This window comes from Chelonia mydas, chromosome 23 (assembly GCF_015237465.2).
Source record: "Chelonia mydas isolate rCheMyd1 chromosome 23, rCheMyd1.pri.v2, whole genome shotgun sequence".
In the NCBI taxonomy this organism is placed as follows: Eukaryota; Metazoa; Chordata; order Testudines; family Cheloniidae; genus Chelonia; species Chelonia mydas.
Window position 1 is genome coordinate 12,632,852 of NC_051263.2, and position 27,936 is coordinate 12,660,787.

General features: G+C 53.8%; 1 protein-coding gene across 1 annotated transcript; it reads left to right on the plus strand.

Moving 5' to 3' along the window:
• The first annotated feature begins 957 nt into the window (after positions 1 to 957).
• LOC102947061 lies at positions 958 to 27,770 on the plus strand. Its single transcript, XM_043534880.1, is given in 7 exon segments — positions 958 to 1,046; positions 2,860 to 3,741; positions 4,810 to 5,005; positions 7,364 to 8,250; positions 21,763 to 22,608; positions 23,956 to 24,151; positions 26,899 to 27,770. Coding segments are annotated over 6 exon segments (3,732 nt in total). The 5' UTR covers positions 958 to 1,046; positions 2,860 to 3,006.
• The last annotated feature ends 166 nt before the right edge of the window (positions 27,771 to 27,936 follow it).

Sequence of the window (27,936 nt, forward strand, 5' to 3'; positions counted from 1 at the left end):
GACCATAACAGGAGTTGAGCTTGTCCACAAAGCTAGTGACCAGAGTCAGCAGCCAGGCTCCTGGTGCGCCTGTCCCACAGTGCCTGCACAAATCACTTTCTCTGGCAGATGAGCCCATTTGTAGAGTCACACAGAACCTCTAGTAACTGCTGAAATATTGCTTCCCTGGCCTGGCACAGAGCATTGGTCACTAGCTGGGGTCAAACCCAACTGGGTAAACTCCAGGGGCATGGATTCAGCCACAGGTGTGTGCCAAGAACAGTGTGAGAGCAAGCGACGTGTACGGACCCTCTACTCCAGGGGCTGTATCTCTGCACCCCCGAGAGGGAGTGACCCCACATTTGCACCAAAAATCCTACCCCTGGCTCTGATGAGGCAGCCATTTTTCATGGCAATTTGTGCTTGTGTGTGGACCTCAGAACTCTTTGAAACACAGGCTCGTGACATGCAGGGTTGGCTCCCGCTTCAATATGATGTGGCAAAGGGCACCCCATGATAAGGACCCAGGTGGGGATGGGCTGGACTCTAATGAACTCCCTCCCCAGTTAAGGTACAGGTGTTAGTACAGGTGTTTGTGCAGGGCTGTAACCCCCTGCACATCATCCCCAGCCCATACAGGTCCCTCCCTGAGCTCCCTGCCCTGCCCCAGCACAGGCTCCTCTCTGAGCCACTGCACAGCACCCCCCAACTTGTAACCCCCGCTCCCTGCCCAGGCCCCTCCCTGAGCCCCCTGCACAGCCCTGTAACTCCAGCACAGAGGCCCCCGCTCCTCAGCAGCGGGCAGGGAGACCCCCACTTGCTCCCCGGTAGAAGCTGCTGGGAATTGCCCGCCTCAGGCTGTGCCCATCCCCGTGGAGTGAGGTCGCCGGGCTCCCGCTGCCGCCGCTCCCGGAGACCGGCCCGGCTGGGCAGGGGCGGGGCCGGATCTGACTGACAGCGATCGCTGCCAATCCCCGCGCGGAGGGATTAACCCTGCGCTGGCCGGCGCGGAAGCTCTTTGTCTGGGGAACTGGGCCGGCCTCCCTGCGTCCAGGCGGGGTGGCGTGGTGAGGGCGGGGTGGCCCGGACCTGGGGTGATGGGCCTGTCTGTGCTGGGGGGCAGGAACCTGGGGTGATGGGTGGGGGATGGGCCTGTCTGTGCTGGGGGGCAGGAACCTGGGGTGATGGGTGGGGGATGGGCCTGTCTGTGCTGGGGGGCAGGAACCTGGGGTGATGGGTGGGGGATGGGCCTGTCTGTGCTGGGGGGCAGGGAGCTGGGGTGATGGGTGGGAGCGGGGCCTTTCTGTGCTGGGGGGGAGGAACCTGGGGTGATGGGTGGAAGCGGGGCCTTTCTGTGCTGGGGGGGAGGAACCTGGGGTGATGGGTGGGAGAGGGGCCTGTCTGTGTTGGGGGGCAGGGAGCTGGGTTATGGGTGGAGGATGAGCCTTTCTGTGCTGGGGGACAGGAAACTGGGGTGATGGGTGGGGGATGGGCCTGTCTGTGCTGGGGGGCAGGGAGCTGGGTTATGGGTGGAGGATGAGCCTTTCTGTGCTGGGGGGCAGGAAACTGGGGTGATGGGTGGGGGATGGGCCTGTCTGTGCTGGGGGGCAGGGAGCTGGGGTGATGGGTGGGGGATGGGCCTGTCTGTGCTGGGGGGCAGGGAGCTGGGGTGATGGGTGGGGGATGGGCCTGTCTGTGCTGGGGGGCAGGAACCTGGGGTGATGGGTGGGAGAGGGGCCTGTCTGTGCTGGGGGGGAGGAACCTGGGGTGATGGGTGGGAGAGGGGCCTGTCTGTGCTGGGGGGCAGGGAGCTGGGTTATGGGTGGAGGATGAGCCTTTCTGTGCTGGGGGGCAGGAAACTGGGGTGATGGGTGGGGGATGGGCCTGTCTGTGCTGGGGGGCAGGGAGCTGGGGTGATGGGTGGGGGATGGGCCTGTCTGTGCTGGGGGGCAGGAAACTGGGGTGATGGGTGGGGGATGGGCCTGTCTGTGCTGGGGGGCAGGAACCTGGGCTGATGGGTGGGGGATGGGCCTGTCTGTGCTGGGGGGCAGGAACCTGGGCTGATGGGTGGGGGATGGGCCTGTCTGTGCTGGGGGGCAGGAACCTGGGGTGATGGGTGGGGGATGGGCCTTTCTGTGTTGGGGGGCAGGAACCTGGGGTGATGGGTGGGAGAGGGGCCTGTCTGTGCTGGGGGGCAGGAACCTGGGGTGATGGGTGGGAGAGGGGCCTGTCTGTGCCGGGGGGCAGGGAGCTGGGTTATGGGTGGAGGATGAGCCTTTCTGTGCTGGGGGGCAGGAAACTGGGGTGATGGGCGGGGATGGGCCTGTCTGTGCTGGGGGGCAGGGAGCTGGAGTGATGGGTGGGGGATGGGCCTGTCTGTGCTGGGGGGCAGGGAGCTGGGGTGATGGGTGGGGGATGGGCCTGTCTGTGCTGGGGGGCAGGGAGCTGGGGTGATGGGTGGGAGAGGGGCCTGTCTGTGCTGGGGGGCAGGAACCTGGGGTGATGGGTGGGGGATGGGCCTTTCTGTGTTGGGGGGCAGGAACCTGGGGTGATGGGTGGGAGAGGGGCCTGTCTGTGCTGGGGGGCAGGAACCTGGGGTGATGGGTGGGAGAGGGGCCTGTCTGTGCTGGGGGGCAGGAACCTGGGGTGATGGGTGGGAGAGGGGCCTGTCTGTGCTGGGGGGCAGGGAGCTGGGTTATGGGTGGGGGATGAGCAGTGGGATGGGAGAGGGGCCTGTCTGTGCTGGGGGGCAGGGAGCTGGGGTTATGGGTCGGTGGGTGTTTGGGTAAATCATGGCTAGGTCTCTCTTTTCCCCTCTGTTTGTTGTGGTTCTGACTCTCCCATCACACAGTAACATCCTGATTAATTGTTTTGCTGCAGCCCTCCCAGGAGCCTGGACGCATCCAGCAGGATCGACGGAGAGACCGAAGTTGGAGAACTAGAGCGCAGGCCCCAGCGGGGATAAGCTGGTCCTTGAAGACAGATCAGTAGCTCCTGGGTCTCCACATCCAGGCTCCGCGAGAGAATATGGAAATGGCAGATCCAATGGGCCCAAAAGCAGGGAATGAGCTGGAGAGAGACGGGAAGCAGCCAGTCCTGGGACCAACCATCTCAGTAAGACCTCAATGGCAGCTGAGGACTGAGCAGTGTGACAGGATGTCCCAGTATTGGAAAGATCAATTTCAGGAGGAGCTACAGAGCTTACGGACACCTGCTGAGGTTGTGCCGACATCAGTCCCTGCATCAAAAAACCCTCCACTGCTGGAGCTGACCCCAGAGGAGGATATTGAGGCCTATCTGGCTTCCTTCGAGCAAGTGGCTGAAGCCTGCCAGTGGCCCAGAAGAGAGTGGGTGACCCGCCTTGTGCCGGCCCTCAGTGGAAAAGCTTGGCAGGCCGTTAGCAGCCTGGATGCCAGAGATGCTGGAGATTACGGGAAGGTGAAGGCAGCCGTCCTGCGAGGGTGCAACGTTGGCACGGAGACACAGCGCCAGCGCTTCAGGCAGTTCCGCTACCAGGAAGCCGAGGGGCCCCGGGCAGTTTTCTGCCGACTCTGGGAACTCTCCCATCGATGGCTAAAGCCAGAGATCCGCACCAAGGAGCAGATCATGGAGCTGCTGATCCTGGAGCAGTTCCTGACCATCCTGCCGGAAGAAATCCAGAGCTGGGTTTCTGAACATTGCCCAGAGACGTGCGCCCAGGCAGTGTCCCTGGCCGAGGATTTCCAGGTAGGACTGCAACAGGCTGGGATATGAGAGCAGCAGGTGAGAGCAGGTGCAGGGGAATGTCCAGGGGGCTCCATTGGGTTCTGCAGGGAATTTGGGTTCTACAGGGAATTTGACGGGGCAAGTTTGGGTGCTGGGTGAACACAGGGAATTCTCAAGGCAGGACATGAGTGGGGCTTGTTCTGTGTAATCCTGCAGCACTGGGATTGTGGCTGTCACAGCTCCCTGCTCTGCACACCCTGCCGTTCTCTCTGGGTATAAATGTCACTGCCCCTTATGCAGAGTCATGCAGGACCCTTGGGCAATAATTTCACTAGTATCTGCAGCTGCTGGGAGAGGGCAGTGGCCTCTCCCAACATCTGAACTGATAGGGAGCCTCGTTAACAGACTGGGGCTCCATGTGAATCCAGCGTGTGCTGTTAGGAGGCAACGTAGCATGGCCTGATCCTAGGGACCCAGCCCTGAGCATCCTCTGTGTGTCACATGCAGCCATCATGTCCTGGGGTACGCGTGTCTCCTGAGCTGCCTCACCTCGCAGGAGGTTTACACAGATAAGTGGCCCTCACACACTGATCCCATGTTTTCGGAGTTGCTTGCTGCAGAATGATATTCAAGCTCCATGTCCTGGCCCCAAACAGAGGGTTTGAATTTTACCTCTGGACCCCTGCTAACTTTAGTTCATCAAGAATTTTGTCTGCATAAGGGCTACAGAATTGGGGAATTTAAAAGGGGTTGTGGGGATAGAAGCTGGTAGCGACTTTGTTTCCTTTCTTGCTGCAGGAGTGGGGTAGTAGCTGCGGGTATGAGTGAAATTGCCAAAGGGTCCTGCGTGACAGGGTTTGGCTTCTTTCCTTCAGCTCCTCTCAGAGATGCTGGATAGCATCATGGGGAGCCTGCCTTTCCCTGAGGTCCAAGCTCCTCCCAGGCTCATACTTCATAGCCTCAGCCTCCTCTTCCGGTTACCTCTCCTATTAGGTACAGGCCCTGCTGGCCAAAGCAGCTTCTGCCTGAGGAGCGGCACCCTTTGCCACGGGCACTATTCAGGTATGATTTCCCCCCTGACTCTCAGCCCCTGGTTGCCCAGTGACCCATATGGTTGGTTCCCAGGTCACAGTGCATGTGAAGGTTGAGGATGTGACCCCAGAGGAGATGGATGCCCCTGAAGCATTATGGGAATCTCAGAGCTCCCAGCTGGAGCCACCACAGCCCCATCCCGCATGGGGATCACCGGAGGAGGCGGCACTGAGGAAGTACGAGCTGCCAGGCGCCCCTGGAAAGGAGCCCCGAGTTGGACGAGAAATGGGTAATGAGCTCCTGAAGGGGCCTGGGGCGGGTCTTCCCGGGGGGCACTGAGGGGACAATGGAGAAGGGAGTCCCTCGGGCTCAGTGTGTGTGTGGGGAGAAGAGGGGAGTGGCTGGCTCAGGCCATGGGGGGGCTCTCCAGCAGGATTGCTGCCTGGAGAACGTGGGAGGCTGTGTGTGGGGTTGGGGTGGCTAGTGGGTGTCTCTTAGGTGACAAGTGGCCCAGGCAGTGGGGATGGGACTGTGGGAGCTGGGTGGCCCCGTAGCCAGTGCGGTTGTGAACCTTCCTTGTGTGGGTCCTATTCTGTGGTGTTACCTAGCAGGAGCTAGGCCCATGTCATTCAGGGCTTCCCATGCATCCTGGCCAGCTCTGGTGGAAGCTCCTTCCCTCAGTCCCATCCATGGGACTGAGCACCCAGCTGGGAGACTGAGGCAGGATGGACCCTTCCTGTCCTCTGGGTAGTGAGTTAGGGGGATGGGGGGGTCTGACCCTCAGCAGAGGGGCTGTGGTTTATTTTCTCCCTGTTCTGGCCGGCTGAGTGAGAATGAGGAGTATCTCCGCAGGAAAGGCCTGAAGGAAGGTCCAGGGATGTTATTGGGGAAGCCCAAAAGTAACATGACCCAAGCCTGGCACTAGTCTGGAAATCCCTCACAGCTGTAATCTGTCAGTGGGGCAACCCCCCTGGGGTAGCAATGGTGGGAGCTGTAGCATAGGGAGGGCTCACATGTGTTTCCCACCGTGTGACCCAGCTGCGGGGCTCTGTGCAGACTGTCTGAGCAGAATATTCTCCTTGCCAGGCATGTTACAACCAACAGGCTTGGCCGGTCCTAGGCTTGTACCCTGCCCAGCCCCTGTCGCAGTGCCTGCAGTTGCAATGCGTTTTCAGGAAGAGCACAGTGGGTTTCGTCCCCTGGAGTCCAGGTTGAATATCCTGCCTCACTGGCTCTAACACAGGAACCCCTCATGATTCGCTTCCTTGTTTTGATGGTGGCTTTTAAGGTATCCTGTCCCCCCCGTACTCAACATTTCTTTAACAAAACCTTTTTTTTAATTTTTGGTGAAAAGTGGACATTTTTGTAAAGCAAACTCTTTTTGCAAATAATTGCTGACACTAATGACATTTTTCACAAAATTATGCATCCCGTTTTGTAAATAAAATATTGCATCTAAATGCTTTGTTCACATAAAGCCGACCATTTTGATAAATGAAAAATAAAAAAAATCGCAAAAGTAGACAATGGGTCCGTTTCCAAACACCACTTTGAAACCTCACAATTTTTTGGCAAAAATTTTTATCCGTTTGTTTTTTATCTGGCTCTAATCTGTAAGTGGATTTCTGTAGGGAACATCATTGTCACCTAAACAGCAGGTCCGTTGAGTGGGGCAAAGGAACCAAAGAGACAGAGGAATCAATTAGCAAAAGAACAATTGAGTTGAGTCCTGAGTTGAGTTGAGGGCCATGAATGTAGGGCTGGGGCAGGGGTTGGTGTGCGGGAGGGAGTGCGGGGTGTGGGAGGGGGTGCAGGGTGCGGGAAGGGGCTCAGGGCAGGGTGTTAGGGTGCAGGGGAGGTGCAGAGTTCGGGAGGGGGCTCAGGGCAGGGGGTTGGGGTGCAGGAGGGGGCTCAGGGCAAGGGGTTGGGGTGCAGGAGGGTTTGGGTGTGGGCTCTGGGGTGGCAGCGGAGCTAAGGCCAACTCCCTGCCTGCCCTGGCCCCGCACCGCTTCCAGAAGCGGCTGGCACCACGTCCCTGCGGCCCCTAGGGGGCGGGGGGGGTAGAGGACTCCTCGCGCTGTCCTCGCCTGTCGGTACCTCCCCCGAAGCTCCCATTGGCTGCGGTTCTCCGTTCCCAGCCAATGGGAGCTGTGGGGAGCAGTGCCTGCAGGCAAGGGCAGCACATGGAGCCCTCTGCCCTCCCCCGGGGCTGCAGGGACATGGTGCCGGCCGCTTCCGGGAGCGGCCAGGGGCCCGCGGCGCCACGGGGGTGGCAGTCCCATGGGCCGGATCCAAAGGCCTGACGGGCTGGATCTGGCCCACGGGCCGTAGTTTGCCCACCCCTGGACTATGGTCAGGAGAAGAGGGAAGAGAGAGGGGGAGCCTGGAGGAGAATTGAGGGGCTGGAGCAGAGGGAAGGGGAAATGTTGGGAGTTGAGGAAAAGCTATTGTGGGCCCTGGGGAAAGAGGAAAGAGAAAGGGATGTGGGGCTTCCTGCTTGTGCCCCTCCACAGCCCCCTATTTCTGCATGGCTGACTGTTTGGCTCTTCTTGGGGGTCTCTCCAGTGGAAGGATGTGAGGAGCCTCACCCACTTCCACTTGGAAATACGAGAGATGAAATAATCTCTGGATTCTCTCTTCCATCCAGCAGGTGCCAGGATCCTGAGCAGGACTGAGAAGCAGCCTCACAGCAAAGGGCCTAAAAACCTGCAGCCCCCCAGCGTATCACTGCAGGATTCAGGAGAGAGCATTAACCACAGACCTGAGCAGGAAGGAGCCTGCAAGAGGCAGAAGAGGAGCCCAGTGGGGAATGAGTCAGATCCCCTAGGAGAACGTGAGAGTGGATTCAGGAGACTAATCCATCCTCCTGCACCGGGGAGACCTCGGACCACAGGGGACCTTCAAAATCAGAACAGCATTCACAGGACAGAGAAGCCCCATAAATGTCGAGATTGTGGGGAAAGGTTCTGGGAGAAGCAGGCACTCACGGCCCATGGGAGAGTCCATGAGAAAGACAGACCATATCCCTGTCCTGAATGTGGAAAGAGTTTCAACAGACTGACCCATCTCAAAACGCACCAGAGAACCCACACGGGAGAGAAACCCTATTTCTGTGCCGAATGTGGGAAGAACTTCGGCCACCTCTCCACGCTCATTACACACCAGAGGCTGCACACAGGGGAGAGACCCTACTCCTGTGACGAGTGTGGGAAAACTTTCACCAACCCCTCGGACCTCAACAAGCACCAGCGCTCCCACACTGGCGAGCGGCCCTACCCCTGCGCCGAGTGTGGGAAGCGCTTCAGCCAGCTCTCCAACCTGACGATGCACCAGAGGACTCACACACAGGAGAAGCCCTACCCCTGCGCCGAGTGCGGGAAGAGCTTCAAGTACCTGGCTTACCTCACCGTTCATCGGCGCTCCCACACTGGGGAACGGCCCTTCCCCTGCACCGAGTGCGGGAAGAGCTTCAGTCACAAATCCTCTTTGGCCCGTCACCTGAGAATCCACGCCAGAGCCGCAGCCATGGACAAGTGAGACCCTCCCAACAGAGGGCTCCACTCCGGTCGTGTGTGTATAATAACGTGAAGCAGGCCCTGAGAGAAGCTAGTCCCATGCCCACTAACAGAACCATCCCCCTCATGGACACCGGGGGGCGTGAATTGGGACTTCACCTTAGTCCTTTGAGGTGTCCTGATTCCAGAACTGCCCCAGCAGTGATTTGCTCCTTCCTGCTTGAACTAGTGAGGAGAGGGCCACTGTAGGGGCTTGTCTTTGCTGCATATTAACTTTTTGTAACTCAAGTGTTGTCCCTCACTCGAGTCCCATCCACATACAGTACCTTTAAGTGGGGTGCAGTGGTGCTGTGACCCCAAGGAGGGGGCATAGGCTAAAATTGGAGCACAACTCATCAGCTGCTAACACAACCCCTCTGTAGTGTGGCTCCAGGCTTGTGCCACTTGCATATTACTAGTTCTCCAGTGCCTTCCCATGATTCCCGTAGTATGCCCAGAAAGGCAGACAAGTTCTCCCACTACTCACTGGGAAACGCGTATACCCAGAAGCCATAGTGCCATACTCGAGGGAGCGCAGAGCCTGTGTGGGTACAGCAGCGTGGCTGTTCTCAGCCGAGCTCAGCTGACTCGAGAGGAGTCACTGGGCTGCAGATAACTCAAGTTAACTCTGTAGTGAAGGCAGACCCGGTGAGGCTGGCAGGCCCCAGTCCCAGCAGTACCAGGAACAGCACCTCCAGGGGAAGGCATTGGGCCAACCCTACTCTTGCCCCACTGCCAACCAGTTCTACCTCGGTGCCCCCGCTCAGCCACCTTCTTCCACGCTCTGCCCTACTCAGTGGCACCCAGCCTCACCAGAGCTTCAGAGCCCTCTGTCATCTTTTCCCAGCAGCCACATGTCACCGGGGCCCAAGTCTGCTGCATTGACTCCCTGCCTCCCACTCACCCGACTGGCTCTTCCAGCTGACTCTTATCTCAGCCTAAGCATTGACATTCTCTGTGTGCTCTTCTGTATTTAATCATCGCCCCCGCCTCCATCCCCCCCCCCCCCCCCCCCCGGTTTTCTGCTCCTGTCCTGTTAACGCTCTTTCTGTTTGCTGCCCTGTCTCTAGTGCGTTGCGTTGTCCAGACCACGTGGTTGCTTCTTGGCTCAGCTGCCCATCAGCACAACCGCTGATTCAGTTTTATTGGTGTGAGATTTTGATCAGATGGCCCCAATCCTGCACGGAGCTCCACGTGGGCAGATTCCTCTGGAATGCTGCCTGGCTACTGGGGTCCCCATGTGTAGCTCAATGCAAGATTGGGGCCTTAGTTTAAAATCTTCTGATCTTCCCTACCTCATTGGTTACCCTTCTGAATTGCTGGTATTTTTTATTTATTTCCTGCTGATTTGATTGTAATGTACTGAACAGTACTCCTTGTCAATCAATCACTGCTCTGCACACTTAATTAACTCTCTTTCCCTGTTCCTTTGACTCAGTTAAACCCACTCTCTTGATTTGGCCCTTGTGTAACTGCCTGTTGCCATTCCCGCTGTTGTCCCCCTGACTTCTTGCCCTGTCGAGTCCCAACTCACTGTAATGATGTTTTATCAGTCTCCCTGGATGGGTTTAGTTTCTGGCTGGAACAGGGAGAAGGGGTGGAAAGTGGGACCTGCGTGGTGGTGCTAAGGGGTGCGTCAAGACACTTGGTAACACGTGTGATCCAAGGACAGCCCTTACATCTCCAGCTGCAGCCTGGTGCCGCTCTGCTTTTCTCACTGCAGCCCAGCCAGCAGTGCACCATGGGAATAAGTGGCCCAGTGATTCACAGGGACAGTTTTACGATTACGGTGTTTACGTTGGTAAGTGAAGAACACGTGCCATCCCCACAAGTGCTTCATTTCCTTGTTGGGGAGGCAACATTTGGAGGAACCCAGCCCAAGATGTTGCAGGGGGAAGAACCAGGGTAGCCAGAACTGGTGCAGGCCCAGCATCTTTGCATCCACACTGGGTGCCTGAGAGAGTTACTCTCACTCGGGAGCAGCCGTCCTGCTGTTCCCATGTAGATGTTGTGATATTCTGTAGTTTTGGGCTCCATGAGCCAGCAAAGCAAAACCAGAGCTTAAACTTCAACTTCCACTGTGGATGGTGAGTCTTGTGTGTTGTGACTGAATGGCTGCTTCCCTGCAGCTCCAGAGGGGCTAGGGAGCGCACAGCAGACAGGCCTCGTGTACAGCTTGAGAATGAGGACCTGTAATTCATCAGTGTAGCTCCACTGGCAGAAGCAACAGTGGAAGCTGTAGTGTAGACAGGACTTTGGCATTGTTACCATTGTGTCATCAACCCCTAACCAGCAAGTGAGCTGTTGGCCAGCTTACCACTCTTTCCAAATACCGACTGAAGAAGCTCTGATGGAAGAAGGGGCTCTGAGGGCATCAGAGAAGATTTGCAGGCTTCTGCTGAGAAATTTCAGGGCTCCTGCCATGACCTTCCCATTCCTGGATGCACACCTTCTTCAACACCACTCTCTCGGGTCACTATCTCTCTACGCTTCCTCTCTGGACGCTTCCCTGTCAATAGTGGGTGATCCTGGCTGTATTAACTATTTCAAGGGCCTTGCAGATCTCTTCAAAACCTGATTGACTACACCTTGGTCTCCTGGGTTTGAAAAGCTACTAACCCCAATAAATACAATATACATAATAGTGTTCAGTAACCCTGCTACATTACTGCAGGAGGGAAAGCCTAATCCGATAAGAGCCCAGCCATGCTTCTCTTCCTGATCACAATCTACCCCCTCTGCACACCTGCTCCCTGTCTCTTTCAGAGCCACCCAACAGTCTTCACGTTCAGCCCCCAAAAGCTCCAAACCAGCTGTCTAGAGCGGCCCTCCACGAGTCGCAGCTTCTACGTCTCTGGGCACCCCGTAGCCCATGTTCTTGGAGCCACATCATAGAGTTTCACGTAATAGTTATAACACCATCTCATATCACACAATTTCAAGTTAACACAGTCCCTTCTCCACAACTCCAGTGAATATGGAGGGAGGAGAGGACAATCCAAGTGCGATGCCTCAAAGATATCCCCACAGTTTGGCGTCTGACATGGGAAAGGTGTGTGGTGCAGCTCCTGCACTCCCATCGTTGGAGCTCCCAAAGTCCCTGTAAGGGGAGGACACTAAGGCTATGTCTTCACTGAGAAAAAAAAGGGGGGTTTAACCGTAGGATAATTGACGTGTATTAGCTCTCCTGCTGTGCACACACAGTGGCGTTACTGTGAGGTAAACCAGGCAAGGTCAACCAGGGGCAGGGGGGCAAAGTTCTGACCTCACCCAGCTGCCTTGTGAACACTATGAGCAGCTTTTCTCCACTTAGGATTTTACAACATGATAATTATCCCCAATTGTTATCTCACTGTTTAAAAAAAGGGCACCACTGTAAAATGCGCAGTAAGCACAGGGCAAAGCCTTGGGGTTAGCCATGATAGGAAGAGGCATGCCGATCGATCTTACCCTCCCCCAAAAGGCACGTAAAGTTCACACTGCATAGAAAAACGAGTGACTCTTAAGAAGCCATCCTGGCACAACTCTAGGCAGGTGCTCAGACACTCCCTGGGGAGACTCTGTGTGAACCTAAGAATGGCCACACTGGATCAGACCAATGGTCCATCTAGCCCAGTTCTGTCTTCCCATAGTGGCCAATGCCAGGTGCTTCAGAGGGAATGAATGGAACAAGCAATCATTCAGTGATCCATCCCCTGTTGTCCACTCCCAGCTTCTGACAGTCAGAGGCTAGGGATACACAGATCATGGGATTGCATCCCTGTCCATTTTGGCTAATAGAGATTGATAGACCTATCCTCCATGAGACCAACTATAAACTGAAGTGACTGTACAGATGCTGGGTTCTGCCATATCTGAGGAGCAAGGAAGAGGGTGTGAAGCCATCTCACTGGGACAATAGCTTTGCAAGCAAATCAGAGGTTGAAACAGCAAGCTCAGCAGAGCAGCACATAGGTGCTCACCTGGCCCTCCAGGTCCTGGCAGGGGTGAGAATGTAACACCAAAAGCTAACTGTCTGGGGAAAACCTTGGAACACCAGGGGCTTGAGGCACCAGGTGCATTACTGTCTCTATGGGCCTTGGCACTTGTAGTGCCCAAACTTTAGATGGGGCTAGGTAGACCCTGGTCTTATACATCAGAAGGGACCTGAATCAGACTGATAAAGGCTTATAGCTTTGCTGGTCCTGGGTGCAGGTTACATGGGATGGGAGGTAAACCCTGTAACTGCCACCATCAGGAAAAGGGAGAAAAATTATATGCAGGTTCCTGTGTTAGAACCAGAGATGGGCTATTGGGCAAATGGGAGATTTCAGGGGACAGCACGGGCCCCAGGCTTCAGCCCAGAATCCCCCATCCAAACAGCAGTGGCAGCAGCTGGAGTAAAGGTGGAGGGGACACCGCTGTGTGGAGATGACTGTTGTGTCCTGGAGACAACACCCTCTGCCTGGAAGATTCACGGAAAAAGGCTGGCTGTACCCAAGAACAATTCATTAAACAGGGCATTTGTTTGCAACAGAATATTAATAGTAATGACAGTTTCCACAACCTCTCTGCTGGTGAGATTATCAGGGCTCGAGTGCCCCAACTCCTTTCTCTACTGGACAGAGAAGAGATCATCGCCCGTAGGACTAATCCCAAACATTCAAAAATCACGAGAGTGGCTTAACGATCATGAGATTTAAAAAAAAATCTGAATTTTCCTTCTGGGTTGTGAGTCTCCCACCCTTTAGTAAGTCGGAATGTACCAGGATCAACATTTAACATAGTGCACAGCAATAATGCTCTAGTTCAAATAGGAATTAGTTCAGGGAAGTCCTACGGCCTGTGTTATGCGAGAAGTCAGACGAGAGGATCGCAGTGGCTTCTGGCCTTATAATCAAAGACTCGATGAACCTCCGGCTCAGCATTTCCAAGGGGGACTCCTCAGGCACCCTCCTAACCTCTGGCTTCAGTCTCATTGAAAACACTGGGAGTTGGTGGCCATTTTGACTTATGGGCAGCCCCATTTCTGCATGCAAAGGCTGTAGGAAAAGTGTGGCCAGACTGACTGAGGCAGTTTGTCTTCATCCCTGTTGAAAGCAGAGGGAGGTGGTGGCCATTCTGCATAGTGTAAATCTCGCAGAGCAGATGCAACGAATCACAAGAGTGTGAGGAAACACCAAATAACACCAGACTCGGGATCAAATGGGCAAGGCAACTCTGAAACAGTCTCACTCTCCTGGCTGATCATGAAGAAAAGGATGACGGAGGAAAGGGGCTCCTACCAGGCCTTGGTCAGGGTGGGTGGGAAGGTCTGAGTGATAGAATCATAGAACTGGAAGGGACCTTGAGAGGTCATCTAGCCCAGTCCCCTGCACTCAGGCAGGACTAAGTATTATCTAGACCATCCCTGACAGGTGTTTGTCCAACCTTCTCTTAAAAATCCCCAATGATGAAGATTCCACAACCTCCCTAGGCAATTTATTCCAGTGCTTAATCACTCTGACGGTTAGAAAGGTTTTCCTAATGTCCAACCTAAACCACCCTTGCTGCAATTTAAGCCCATTGCTTCTTGTCCTATCCTCAGAGGTTAAGAACAATTTTTCTCCCGCCTCCTTGTAACAACCTTTTATGTACTTGAAAACTGTTATCATGTCCTGTTCTCTTCTCCAGACTAAACAAACCCAATTTTTTCAATCTTCCCTCATAGGTCATGTTTTCTAGACCTTTAATCATTTTTGTTGCTCTTCTGTGGACTTTCTCCAATTTGTCCACATCTTTCCTGAAATGTGGTGCCCAGAACTGGACACAATACTCCAGTTGAGGCCTAATCAGCGCGGAGTAGAGCAGAAGAATTACTTCTCGTATCTTGCTTACAATACTCCTGCTAATACATCCCAGAATGATGTTTGCTTTTTTTGCAACAGGGTTACACTGTTGACTCATATTTAGTTTGTGATCCACTATGACCCCCAGATCACTTTCCGCAGTACTCCTTCCTAGCCAGTCATTTTCCATTTTGTATGTGTGCAACTGATTGATTGTTCCTTCTTAAGTGGAATACTTTGCATTTGTCCTTATTGAATTTCATCCCATTTCTCCAGTTTGTGCAGATAATTTTGAATTTGAAACCTATCCTCCAAAGCACTTGCAACCCCTTCCAGCTTGGTATCGTCTGCAAACTTTATAAGTGTACTCTCTATGCCATTATCTAAATCATTGATAAAGATATTGAACAGAACTGGACCCAGAACCGATCCCTGCGGGATCCTACTTGTTATGCCCTTCCAGCATGACTGTGAACCACTGATAACTACGCTCTGGGAATGATTTTCCAACCAGTTATGCATCCACCTTATAGTAGTTCCATCTAGGTTGTATTTCCCTAGTTTGTTTATGAGAAGGTCATGCGAGACAGTATTAAAAGCCTTACCAAAGTCAAGATATACCACATCTACTGATTCCCCCTATCCAGGCTTGTTACCCTGATATGGGCCAGGAGGAGATGACACATGCTGGGTGTAATATTGAACAGCAGACACAGGAGGCGGCCTTACTGCAGGCGGCCAAGCCATCATTTACCTCCTATGCTCAGCCCCATAGTCCTCCATATGGGACATTGGCCTCCCATGAGACATCTGATTCAACCTGGGCGCTCTCCAGCGAGCTACACCCCCACCTCCTCTCAATCTCAGTGTGAGCACCCTCCATACAGCACCTAGCCTCCAAAGTCCAAGCGCCTCTTCCGGAGTTACCTGCAGCTGGGAAAGCCCTACTGTCCCCAGTCGGTGAGGCAGCCAGCCTCTTCATGCAGCCTCCCCCTTTCCTCAGGTGCCAGTTGTATGGTGCCCTAGTTAAAGGTGCCAGCCCCCATTTAAATTTTCTGAGCCACCTCTTTTACCCAATACTATCAGCACTGGACATTTTCTCCCCTGCTGCCCTTCACTGCCCCACCCAAGAGAAGTGTCCACTGTCCCACATACACAGCTTATTTGCAGTGGAGCTCCTCCCTAAGGACATGGGACAACTTGTATCATGGTCCTGGCAGTTTACTCACTCCCACTTTATCCCTGGATACACACTTGTGACTGAGCTGCCGTTGCTTCTGAGATTTCCATTACGCTTCAGGACACTCTGAAGTCACTTGCACGACCACACACACCCTTTGACCTGAGCGTAAGCCAGATATGTCACCGTGGCGCCAGAGCCTGAGAATTACAGAGGAGAGGCATATCTACAAGGCACCACTGGCAAAGCAGTCCATCCACCCACAGGCAGAGGAGCGGTCCACAGCGGGGTACTTGGAAAAATCAGTGCAAGGAGGAAGAAGGGGATGAAGGCCGGGGCTCAGAGGAGAAGGCTCCATTCCTGCCCTAATGGAGTCTAGGAGCCTCAGAAGCTCTTCCTCACTGAGGTCCAAGCCAGAGAATTACAGGCTCACTCCAAAGCCATATAACGCCCTCATGACGGCTAGAGCAGGAGCTACAGAGGCCAGCCCACAGGAGTTATGCACTGTCCCTATGTAGAAGTCTATAAACTGTGATCAAGTCACCCCTTAACCTTCTCTTTGTTAAGCTAAATAAATTGAGCTCCTGGAGTCTATGACTGTAAGGCAGGTTTTCTAACCGTTCAATCATTCTCATGACTCTTCTCTGAACCCTCTCCAGTTTATCAGCATCCTTCTTGAATTGAGGTCTGGACACAGTAGTCCAGCAGTGGTCATACCAGTGCCAAATACAAAGGGAACACAAACTCTACACCTATTTGATAGCCATGGATCAAGCCCTTTTGGCCACAGCATTGCCCTGAAAGCTCATGTTCAGCTGCTTATCCCAAATCTTTTTCAGAGTCACTGCTTCCCAGGATAGAGTCCCCCACCCTGTAAATGTGGCCTGCATTCTTTGCTCCTAGATGTACAGCTGGCTGTATTAAAACACATATTGTTTGTGTGCATCCAGCTCATCAAGCAATCCATTCGTAGGGGTAAAGAAGGGATTCCCCCCCGCCAATGTATTATGGGAGGATTTTACTATCCCCTTCTTCTGAAGCATCCTCCAGGATGGCTGGAGATGGGACACTAGGTGAGCTGGGTTGACGTATTCTGTCTCTCAAGTGCTTGACTGGCTGGTTCTTGCCCACACGCTCAGGGTCTAACTGATCACCATATATAGGGTCAGGAAGGAATTTTTCTCCAGGTCAGATTGGCAGTGACCTTGGGTTTTTGTTTTTGATTGTTTTGTCCTTTGCCTTGGCCTTTGCCTTCCTCTGAGTGAGTCACATGCCAGGATTATTTGGGTGTATCTCACTTAATCATTTGTCTGCCATTGCGGGAGCCTCAGGCACTGGTGCACCTTGGTCCTTCCTATTATCTGCCTGTGGAACGTACTAGTTGAGTCTCCTCAGGGCTGTAACACTTTGGCCTAATTTTAGTTATTGAGTTTAGTGTGCGGGTGGTGCTGGTGGCCTGTGATATAGAGGAAGTCAGACTAGATGATCTGGTGGTCAGTTCTGGCCTTAAGGCCTATGACTGCATGACCTCCTGTATAGCACAGGCCAGAGAACTTTCCTCAAAATAATTCCTGGAGCAGATCTTTTAGAAAAACAGCCAATCATGATTTAAAAATGGTCAGGGATGCAGAATTCACCACAGCCCTTGGTAAATTGTTCCAAGGGTTAATTCCCCTCACTGTTAAAAATGTGTATCTTATTTCCAGTGTGAATTTGTCTAGCTTCAACTTCCAGCCATTGGATCATGTTCTACCTTTCTCTGCTAGTTTGAGAGCTCTTTTTTCAATCTGTGCTCCCCATGTCAGTACTTATAGCCTGTGATCAAGTCCCCCTTTAACCTTCTCTTGATTCAGCAAAATAGATCAAGCTTCTTGAGTCTATCACTCTAAGGCAGGTTTTCTAATCCTTTAATCGTTCCTATGGATCTTTTCTGAACTGTCTACAATTTATGTACATCCTTAGAATCATAGAATATCAGGGTTGGAAGGGACCTCAGGAGGTCATCTAGTCCAACCCCCTGCTCAAAGCAGGACCAATCCCCAATTAAATCATCCCAGCCAGGGCTTTGTCAAGCCTGACCTTAAAAACTTCTAAGGAAGGAGATTCCACCACCTCCCTAGGTAACGCATTCCAGTGTTTCACCACCCTCCTAGTGAAAAAGTTTTTCCTAATATCCAACCTAAATCTCCCCCACTGCAACTTGAGACCATTACTCCTCGTTCTGTCATCTGCTACCACTGAGAACAGTCTAGAGCCATCCTCTTTGGACCCCCCTTTCAGGTAGTTGAAAACAGCTATCAAATCCCACCTCATTCTTCTCTTCCGCAGACTAAACAATCCCAGTTCCCTCAGCCCCTAATCATTTTTGTTGCCCTCTGCTGGACAATTTCCAATTTTTCCACATCCTTCTTGTAGTGTGGGGCCCAAAACTGGACACAGTACTCCAGATGAGGCCTCACCAATGTCGAATATAGGGGAACGATCACGTCCCTCGATCTGCTGGCAATGCCCCTACTTATACATCCCAAAATGCCATTTTGGCCTTCTTGGTTGACTCATATCCAGCTTCTTGTCCACTGTAACCCCTAGGTCCTTTTCTGCAGAACTGCTGCCGAGCCATTCGGTCCCTAGTCTGTAGCGGTGCATGGGATTCTTCCGTCCTAAGTGCAGGACTCTGCACTTGTCCTTGTTGAACCTCATCAGATTTCTTTTGGCCCAATCCTCTAATTTGTCTAGGGCTCTCTGTATCCTATCCCTACCCTCCAGTGTATCTATCTCTCCTCCCAGTTTAGTGTCATCTGCAAACTTGCTGAGGGTGCAATCCACACCATCCTCCAGATCGTTAATGAAGATATTGAACAAAACTGGGCTGAGGACCGACCCTTGGGGCACTCCACTTGATCCTGGCTGCCAACTAGACATGGAGCCAGTGATCACTACCCGTTCAGCCCGACAATCTAGCCAGCTTTCTATCCACCTAAAAATCCATTCATCCAGCCCATACTTCTTTAACTTGCTGACAAGAATACTGTGGGAGACCGTGAGAAAAGCTTTGCTAAAGTTAAGGAACAGCACATCCACTGCTTTTCCCTCATCCACAGAGCCAGTTATCTCGTCATAGAAGGCAATTAGATTAATCAGGCATGACTTGCCCTTGGTGAATCCATGCTGACTGTTCCTGATCACTTTCCTCTCCTCTAAGTGCTTCAGAATGGATTCCTTGAGGACCTGCTCCATGATTTTTCCCGGGACTGAGGTGAGGCTGACTGGCCTGTAGTTCCCAGGATCCTCCTTCTTCCCTTTTTTAAAGATGGGAACTACATTAGCCTTTTTCCAGTTGTCTGGGACCTCCCCCAATCTCCATGAGTTTTCAAAGATAATGGCCAATGGCTCTGCAATCACATCCGCCAACTCCTTTAGCACTCTCGGATGCAGCGCATCCGGCCCCATGGACTTGTGCTCGTCCAGCTTTTCTAAATAGTCCCGAACCACTTCTTTCTCCACAGAGGGCTGGTCACCTCCTCCCCATGCTGTGCTGCCCAGTGCAGTAGTCTGGGAGCTGACCTTGTTCGTGAAGACAGAGGCAAAAAAAGCATTGAGTACATTAGCTTTTTCCACATCCTCTGTCACTAGGTTGCCTCCCTCATTCAGTAAGGGGCCCACACTTTCCTTGGCTTTCTTCTTGTTGCCAACATACCTGAAGAAACCCTTCTTGTTACTCTTGACATCTCTTGCTAGCTGCAAGAATCTTAGCTCCTGGCAAGCAGCAGACTTCTCGGTTTTCCCGGTCGGGGCGGCAGATAGATGACTCAATCCCCCTGGGGAGAGAGTACCCGACCACCACCACCCGCCTCCTTCTCTTGGACAGGTGGTCGTGGAACCCCCAACCCTAGGACAGTGCATCTCATGCCTTCCAATCGGTGGAGTCTCCTTCTGCTCCCTTCCCTCAGACGTATCATCTGGTCCATTCTCCGCATTAGTATCTGTGGAGAGAACATGAAAACGGTTACTTACCTGTACCGGCGTTGCTGGTAAATGGACGTTCCCCTTTTTTTCTTCTGGAGGTCACATGATGCCAAATTTCTTCACCGTCCTCCTGTCCCCAATGTGCAGCCTGCTCTGAATCTTCAGAACCTTGTGCCTTCACATGAGTTCACCTCCTACAAGGGGCAAGAAGGCACCTTGCTCGTTCCTCCAGCTGCTCACTGTTCACTCTGGCCACTGTTGTTCATTGTGCCACCGTTCACTCCATCTCTCTATTGCCAGTGGCCCTGCGCCATCACCTTCTGCTGCCACCTGCCACTGTGACCTCTGCAAGTTGGTCTCTTGAAGTTCCACCCAGCTCTCAGTGATTTCAGCTGAGCTCTCAGTGGGGGAACCTCTCTGCTAGTGCAGACTGGGCCATCTCTTCCACAGAAACACTGTCCCACAGCAGGTCTAAGTGCTTAGACCTGATTATCAGTGATTTGAGCTGTAGTGGTCACTTAACAAAAGACTCTCTATGGAGCCTACTCAGATCTGTCTTTAAACAGTGGAGAGGGACAGGTCAAATAGTACTTGTGACTCAGTCAGACCATCAAGCAAAACACCTGTCCCCACCCTCTCTCCTTGATGCCCTCAATCAGCACAGGCTAAGTACAGTTCTAATGCCCTTTACTCAGACAATAAGAACAACAACATTTCATTACCCCCCCACACCCCATTCAAGTGATTTGTAACCCAACCCAAGCCAAAATCTAATCACTTGGGTAACACAGCTCTATTTGCTGGATACCTAGGTAGATTAGGTGTGAATGTAAATACAATCTGGTCCTGAAGCCTTTCCCCCCAGCCCCTAACTCATCACTAGCTGTCAGGGAGAGCTCATTTAGACTTTGCTTACAAATCATAATATGAAATTATTAGGTTGGCCAACATCACCGAAATGAATGCACTGACGTTGTCCTAAAAAACAACAGCTGTATAAGGAAGCTAGTCTATGTTCATACTTTTCAAATCTATTATACTTTTTCAGATACACATTTTATCATACACTGTATATCCTTTTAAAGTGTGTATTAATGTTTCAATTTCAATTCAAATTTCCAAACAATCACTAAATTGGCAACACTGCATGTAACTAGTTCACACAACTTGGGGGGGGGGGTGTTGGGAAATTCAGGGGGAGCGTACCCCCCCCCAAGGGATGTAGGGAAATCCCTGCACTAGTGTGATTAGAGAGGCTGTAGCGGACACCAGCTAACACACATCTTGTGTTACCTGCTACGACATTGATCCATAAGCATTCAAGATAATTTTTTTTAAGGTTCTCAGTGATTCAGAAACAGGCAATCCCATTTTGGACATAGACTGCCCCTCCCACTCCATCCTTCCTAGACAGGTTGTACCCATGGATTCAGCACTCCAGGCCTGGGAATCGTCCCACCAGGTGTCAGGAACACCAACCAGACAATGTAGGCTCACACATGAGCCGTTCCAATCCCCTGTTTGTTGCCCAGGCACCTAGCATTAGTGGCTAGGCAATGAAAGCCTTTCTTCTCGGAACAGCCTTACGTTCCTTGGTTCATTTTGTCCTCAGCAGCCCCCTTAGACAAAGCCCTGCAGGGAAGGACGGAGGGGCGCTGGGTGCTGCCTCGGAGGTGGGGGAGCTGGACTAGATGACCTCTCGAGGGCCCTTCCAGCCTGACATCGCTAGGCTGTGATGACCCCCCCTTTCCTGTTATGCCCGCCCCGCTGCAAGGGGCACAGAATGGGGGAAAGGGCTTCAGCGACAGGTCTCAGACCAGCGCCTGGTTTCCTCCCCGCAGCCTGTTACAGCAGCGTTCACACGAGTCCCAGAGCGGGCCGGGGACGGCAAATCCCATCCGGGAGAAGCCGCCGGAGCCCGGCCCCGGCAGAGCCCGTGAGCCTGGTGCCCAGGGCCGGACCCCGGCCAGGCACCGCCCCGCTCTCCCGCCCGGATTCCCCCGAGCCGAGCCGAGCCGAGCTGAGCTGAGCTGCGCAGCCGGGCTCCGGGCTCCGCCCTCCCTGCTCGCAGCGCCGGGCCGACGCCAGCTCCGGCCGTGGGGCCGGCTGGGAAGCGGCGGAGGCAGCGCCGGGAAGGGTTAAGCCGGCCTCTGCGGCTGACTGACAGCGCTGGTAGCCAGTCCTGGCCGCGCAGAGGGGGGATTAACCCTGCGCTGGCCGGGGGGAGTTCCTGTCTCCAGGCCCGGCCGGGAAAGGAGCCGCCGCGTTCCTTTGTGCCGGGGGCCCTGCGCGCCCAGCCCCTGCGGAAAGCGGGGTAGGCGAGGGTCGGGGAGTGGGGCGGGGCTGGGGGGACAGGCCAGTGGGTGTTTGGGGAAGTTGAGGCAGGGTCTCTTTTACCTTTTGTGTATTGTGGGTCACGCTCTCCCGTCACACAAGAAAATCCATATGAACTGTTTTGTTGCAGGTTCCGCAGTGTTTCCAAGAGGGGCACGAAGCAGGGAAGCAGGTTTGAGAACTGGAGCCTAGACCTTAACTGGGAAAAGGCCGAACCCCAAAACAGAGAGTGGTTGCAGAGCAGGCGGGCCAACAGCCCCTGCACCTCCAGGTCCAGGCTTTGCTGCAGCAGGTGGGGCCCACTAAAGAGAAAATGGAAAAGCGAGATCCCATGGAACCAGGACCGGGGAAGGAATCCGAGCGGGCTGCAGAAGATCCCGTGGTGGCACCCCCCATCTCAGTAACTCCCAGATGGTCCCGGATTAGACTACATCAGGTCAAGACGGAGCCACAAGAAGGGATGTCCCAGCGACGGCAGGTGCTGAAGGCCCGACAGACCTCTCCTGAAATTGTGTCCGCTCCAGACCCTGCCTTGGGAAACCCTCAACTGCCGGAGCTCACGCCAGAGGATGACATCGAGGTCTATCTGGCTTCCTTCGAGCGAGTGGCTGAAGCCTGCCACTGGCCCAGAAGAGAGTGGGTGACCCGACTCCTGCCCTCCCTCACTGGAAAAGCCCAACAGGCCATTAGCAGCCTGGATGCCAGAGACGCCCGAGACTACGGGAAGGTGAAGGCAGCCATCCTGCGAGGCTGCAACATCAGCACGGAGATGCAGCGCCTTCACTTCAGGCAGTTCCGCTACCAGGAGGCCAAAGGGCCCCAAGAGGTCTGCAGCCGTCTGCGGGAACTCTCTCATCGATGGCTAAAGCCAGAGATCCGCACCAAGGAGCAGATCATGGAGCTGCTGATCCTGGAGCAGTTCCTGACCATCCTACCCGAGGAAATCCAGAGCTGGGTCTGGGTACGTCACCCAGAGACCTGCGCCCAGGCCGTGTCTTTGGCAGAGGATTTCCAGCTGGGACAGCGAGAGGCTGGAGTGTGGGAGCAGCAGGTGAGAGCAGGTTCAGGGGAATGTTCAGGGGGCTGCCTCCTTTGGGCTCTGCAGGGAATTTGACAGGGCAGGTTTGGGTGCTGGGTGATCACAGGAATTCTCAAGGCAGGACGTCAGTGGGGCTTGTTCTGTGTAATCCTGCTCTCAGCACTGGGGTCTGGGCTGTCTGGGGCTCAGGGCTCAACTGGGTCCCCACAGGGATTTCCAGAGCTCCCTGCTCTGCGACACTCTGCTCTGCAGGTCCTGGTGTTCTCTGGTCTGTCAATGGTACTGGCTCTTTAGTATGCAAAGTCACTCAGTACCCTTCAGCAGCTCTTCTTGGGGATGAGGGTGACAGCAGGACGTTCTCCTCAGCACTTGACCTGGTAGAGATGCCTCAGTAACACACTGCAAGCAGAACTGGTCACGGATTTAAAATGTGCTATTACAGAAGCATTTCTTGCTCGGGGCTAGATGCTGCTCACTTGGCATGTGAGCCAGGGAAGGGGCAGTTTCTAATCACAATAAATGACCCCATCTGAAGCCTAAGGGCAGGTACCCAGCTTTGTCCAGACAAAGGTTCAAAGCACGTTTTGTGTCCAGGGAATTGTCAAAGTTGGCGTCAACTGTGCCCAAGTTGCTGGAATGCCCAGGAGGGCATGGGGGAGCATGGGGGGCTCAGGACGGAGCGGACTTGGCCACTAAGTACACATCACCATATGCACTTGCCATATGCTAATGACATCTAAATGCTAATTAGCTATCAGCATATAAGCACGCTGTAATCAGACCCTGGTAGAGAGGTCGAGGATGCAGGGCTCCCACTTGGACAGAACCCAGAATTTCTTCCCTCATTGTACCCCCTGGAGGAAGGGGTGTGGTACCTCCCTCTAGGGCCCTCCCCCAAGCTGTTGGTGGTGTCCACAGGGCCCAATGCTGAGGGAAATTGTCCACTGCTGAGAATTCCTGCACACCGGGGTGTCCCTCAGGACAGCTGTGGGTCTGTCACTCTGCAGATCACAGCTGTCTGGAAGCCCCCTAGGCTTGCAGGCTGCGGAACGCCGCATGTCTGTCTTGTCCCCAGTGGCAGGGATGTACAGTACTGTGCAGTGTCCAGTACTGACCCTGACTGGCAGGGCTCCTCTTGGTCAGCCTCTTTGTCTCATCACTTTGGGGGTGAGCCTGCCCACGTGTATGCCTGTGCTTCAGTGTGGAAGACCCTCCAAGTCCTATTGACCTTGGTAGGGGCTGCGGGAGCCTTCGCCCTGGGGGTGGACCTCTTTTTGCTAATGGGGCCTTTTAGATATGACTCTCCCCCCATAATTCTGAGGCCCTGGTTCCACGGTGACCCATGTGGTTCCTTCTCAGGTCACAGTGCGTGTGAAGGTCGAGGAAGTGACCCCAGAGGAGGTGGAGACCCCTGAAGCATTATGGGAATCTCAGAGCTCCCAGCTGGAGCCACTACAGCCCAATACCACATGGGGATCCCAGAAGGATGTGGGACGGAGCAAGTACAAGTTGCCAAGTGCCCCTGAAGAGGAGACCGAAGTTCTACAGGAAACTGGTAATAAGCCATGTGGGGGATTAGGGGTGCCTTTCTGAGGAAAAGGTGTGTGGAGGGGACAGCATGGAGGGGAGAATGGGGGGAACTTTATGGCTCAGAGGATTTATATTGAGGTGTGGAGCCATCAATCTGTAGGTTAATGCACAGCAGGATTGGTGCCTGCGGAACAGGCCACGTAATGGTGGTTGGTCAATCTTGGTGGTGACTGTGGGCTTCATAGCTAACAGGAACTTTAGAGACCTTGGAAGGTGGGTGTTGTATGCGAGGTGCTCACGGGTGGGATCAGTGTTTCAGAGGAAGAGCCTATGTGGAGGCTGATATCTTGTGTAACATATGGAGTTATGGATACAATTTGGATTGCACTCTGGCTGCCTCCAATCAAGTGGCTGCCTCCTTCTGCCATCTCTTGTCTCCTGTTCAGGATCCTACCAAGCAGGTGCCTTCTCCTCCTGACCCACGTCCCTCAGGCCTTCCCGTGCATCCTGACTGATTCCTGGAAGGAGCCACTTCCTCCCATCCATCCTCTAGGTGCTAATATGGGGAGTGAGGGCAGAATTGGCACCTCTTAAATTGCTCCCCAGCATGTAGAGGGGATTCAGAGCCTGATGGTCTCAACAGAGCAGCTGTGGTTACTTTCTTACTGTTCCAGCAGATAAATGCGAATGAGGAGAATCCTAAGCAGGAAGGGCCCGAGATAGTGAGACGCTCATGGGATGTTATCCCAGAGGGAGCCTGGCCTCCATCCCTGGGGCAGCCTCTCTGGGGGTAGCAAGGGTGGCGCTGTAGTACAGAGAGGGCTCTGGCATGTTTCTCACTGTCTAACCTGACCCAGGAACTCTGTGCAGATGCTGTTAGGTGGGACTGTTTACCTTTACAGAGAAGTTCTGTCTAGCAGGTGGGTGCTCCCTGCCTTGGCTTATAGCAGTCGTGGACCCTTTCCCAGCCTTTCTTATAGCCCCTACTGGTGACTTGTCTCCTGTGCATCAAGTCAGGTGGTAGGTTTCCCTCCTCCAGTGGTGGCATCTTCTCTGTTCACCTTCCCTTCCAGCTGTCTCTATCCCCATCAAGGCATCCTTTGAGGAGCCTCTTTCTTTGAGGAACCTGCTGAAGTAAGGGGAAAAAATTGCTGGGGTTTAGTTCTCTCTGGCATCATTATTTTAGGTTATCACTGGGCCTCTCTTCCACAGACCCTTAGCAGGTGCTAGCAAGGAACTGGTCTCATCAAGCAGCCATCACAGCACTGTTTGCTCTGGGAGCAGTTACCTCTTCTGGGCATGATGATCTGGCAGTTTTCTGGGCTCCTTCCAGGTTTTCTTTAGCAGATGTGTTCAGCTGTTCCCCCCCAATCTAGCAAAGGTGTTAAGTCCCACCCAAGAGATCCCTATTAGTAGGGGAATCCCACCCCCAGCTATCCCTAACCCTTCTCTGGGTCCTGCTCGCTCTCATGCACCCAGCGTAAACTCCTGTGATGCGCTAACTGTTATAAGGGTGCATCTGCTGAGCTGTCTAATCGTGCCATATCCAGCAAGGCTGGTAACAGCCAGGTGGCTAACAGAAGGTGCTCCCTCTGATTCCTGCTGTGCCAGGCTTTTCCATCCCCACCCTGGCCGGCCCGTAGGGGCTGGGGGAACAATCTGATGCTTCTCTGCCAGCCTCACTGCTTCTTGCCCACTGGGATGCTGATGCCCTTTGTTGGTCTCAGCATGTGCAGCCATCATCCTAGTCAGATGGCTCCCCAGCCTCTCCCTTGTGCCATGCAGTCTCTACAGTCATGTCTGTCTATTATCTCACACAGACTAAACTGTAATTTCTAAACTGCAGTTTCTCCAGGAGATGTCAACAGGGACCCAAGCCCCTGCATGTAGCTTCCCTTGGACACAGCTTCCTGGGACAGATGGCTGCCATACTAGTGTCCTCAGAGGCAATCAGTCCATCACCTCTGGCAGTGCTAGGTTCCAGGGCCTTAGCAGAGAGGGCTGAGTCCAGGCTGCATGGCTGTTCCTTATGGCCAGTGCCAAGTTCTTGCCATCCACTCGCCCAGTGTCCTCTCCTCCCTGGGATTTCGGGATGTTTTGGCAGGGGGAGTGCAGGAACTGCAATTCACCCCTTTATGTGGGCTTAGTGCTACATTGGAAATGTCTCTGAGACATTGATGTAAGCGACACTATAGTGAAGTACTGCCTAGAGCATGTGATCCAGGATGGCACAGAGCATTACTGGGCTGATGGGCTGGGACATCCTAGGCTGAACATTCTGTCTCCAGGCAGCGGTAATGTTGGGTCATGGAGCCTCTCTGATTCCTCCCCACAGCATCAGGTGCCTGCAGTGTAACACAGGGAGACCCCGTTTGTTTCCCTGGCATAGTTCAGCAGAAGGGCTTGTATGTGGTTAGTATCTTTATGTGGATTTTTGGAGGAAGCAGAAGGAGCTTGATTGCCTCCTAATGAAACCTAACAACAGCAGTGAAAGGTTCTGTAGAATGGAGCAGATTAGCAAAGAGTTTGGCCAGTGCTGTCTGTGTGGATTGAGCTGCAGAAAGAAAACTGGGGAGCTGACAGGAAAGAAACAAATGGAAGTCCCAAGTGAGCCTCTGGCCCCTATTTCTGCATTGCTGACTTTAGGGCTTCTGCTGGGGGTATCTCCTCTGGGGTGGGACCTGAAGCTGCCTCAGTCACACCTGCTGCAAGGATACCAGTGATTCTTCCTGACAACAGCAGGATCTCAAATAATTTCTCTTTTCCACCCAGCAGGTGCCAAAATCCTGAGCAGAGCAGAGGAGCAGCCCAATTTGGGAGAGCAAGAAAACCTGGATCTGGCCCAAACGTCGCAAGGCGGATCAGGAGAGAGTGTTGTCTGCAGACCTGAGCGGGAAGAAGCCTGCAAGAGGCAGAAGAGAAACCCAGCTGGGACCGAGCGAGTTCTGCCAAGGGTGTTCCCACAGCTCCCCGCTCAAGGGACACCTGGGGCCGTAAGAGACCTTAAAAGCCAGGAGAGCAGCGTGCACAGGATGGAGAAACCCCACAGATGTCGAGACTGCGGGGAAAGGTTCTGGGAGAAGCAGGACCTCATGGCCCATGGGAGAGTCCATGAGAAGGACAGACCCTATCCCTGTCCTGAATGTGGGAAGAGCTTCAACAGACTGACCCATCTCCGAACCCACCAGAGAACCCACACGGGAGTGAAACCTTACTCCTGTGGGGAGTGTGGGAAAAGCTTCGGCCACCTCTCCACGCTGACCACGCACCAGAGACTGCACACAGGGGAGAGACCCTACTCCTGTGCTGAGTGCGGGAAAACCTTCACCAACCCCTCGGATCTCAACAAGCACCAGCGTTCCCACACAGGTGAGCGGCCCTACCCCTGCGCCGAGTGCGGGAAGCGCTTCAGCCAGCAATCAAATCTGACAATGCACCAAAGAAGCCACACCGAGGACAGACCGTACCCCTGCACCGAGTGTGGGAAGAGCTTCAAGTACCTCGCTGATCTCACCGTGCATGAGCGCTCCCACACAGGCGAGCGGCCCTTCCCTTGCCCTGAGTGCGGGAAGAGCTTCAGTAACAAATCCTCTCTGGCTCGTCACCAGAGAATCCACGCCAGAGCTGCAGCCAGAAACAAGTGAGACCTGCCGGCCGAGAGCGCCACTCCACATTATTATACACACACAGCTGAAGTAGAGGAATGGAAACAGTTAGTGCAGGAAATGGGAGAAATCAGCCCCCTTCTCCCAGTACCAGTTCCATCCCTCCCTCACAAACTCCATGAGGTGGATTAAGAACCATGAGAAC